The sequence below is a fragment of the Arachis duranensis genome, chromosome 9 (genome assembly GCF_000817695.3).
Source record: "Arachis duranensis cultivar V14167 chromosome 9, aradu.V14167.gnm2.J7QH, whole genome shotgun sequence".
NCBI classification, from domain to species: domain Eukaryota; kingdom Viridiplantae; phylum Streptophyta; class Magnoliopsida; order Fabales; family Fabaceae; genus Arachis; species Arachis duranensis.
Genome location: NC_029780.3, coordinates 115,881,597 through 115,882,310, shown reverse-complemented (window position 1 = coordinate 115,882,310; position 714 = coordinate 115,881,597). Strand labels below are relative to the sequence as shown.

General features: G+C 43.4%; 1 protein-coding gene across 1 annotated transcript in view; it reads left to right on the top strand.

Moving 5' to 3' along the window:
• The first annotated feature begins 254 nt into the window (after window positions 1–254).
• LOC107467623 (uncharacterized) overlaps window positions 255–714 on the top strand; it is a 4,120-nt gene continuing 3,660 nt past the window's right edge. Inside the window, 1 exon segment of the mRNA XM_021131510.2 lies at window positions 255–714. This exon segment is cut by the window's right edge and continues 68 nt beyond it. Within this exon segment, the coding sequence (XP_020987169.1) occupies window positions 464–714 (251 nt within the window). The 5' untranslated portion in view covers window positions 255–463.

Genomic DNA, 714 nt, shown 5'->3' with positions numbered 1-714 from the left:
ACAGTAATAAGGAACTTAAAATTTTGACACTTGGATAGCCTCAATGATCAAACTACTCAAGATTTCTATTTTAATAGATTAGTTAAAAAAAATTATTTTTTAATTAACCAGAATTTTAATAATATGAATTTAAATAATATTACACTTTGAAATTTGAATATTTAATTTAGCGTACAAAATTTGAAAGATGTGGCGCCAATATTTCATTTCCCGCCTAAGCGCAAAGTTTCTCGAAACCACTTTACAAACGACACCGTTTCATCACTCATCCCCTTCAATCCAAATTTGAAGTTGCAGCAAACTTGCACACTCTCACTCTCTCTCTCTCTCTCTCCACCGTGCCGGCACCGGTTACCATCTTCACGGCCACCTCCATTTTCGATTTTCCAACTTCATTCTTCTGCTTCTTCTTCTTTTTCCAATTCCATTTCCACCACCACCTTCACCTTCATCTTCACTGTGAATGGGTTCTTCAGAGGCAGATCCAGATCCAGTGACACGCTACTCCCAAACCGAACGCATCGTTCTCCTCATCGACTTGGACCCACTCCTCCACCTCCCTGACCCCACACCTTACACCTCCGCCATCCTCTCCTCCGCCGCCACACTCCTCTCCTTCCCCTCTCTCTCCACAGCACTCTTCTCCTTCAGGCTCTTCTTGTCATCCCTCTCCCCTCTCCTCTCATCCTCCACTCTCTCCATCCCTCTCTCCCT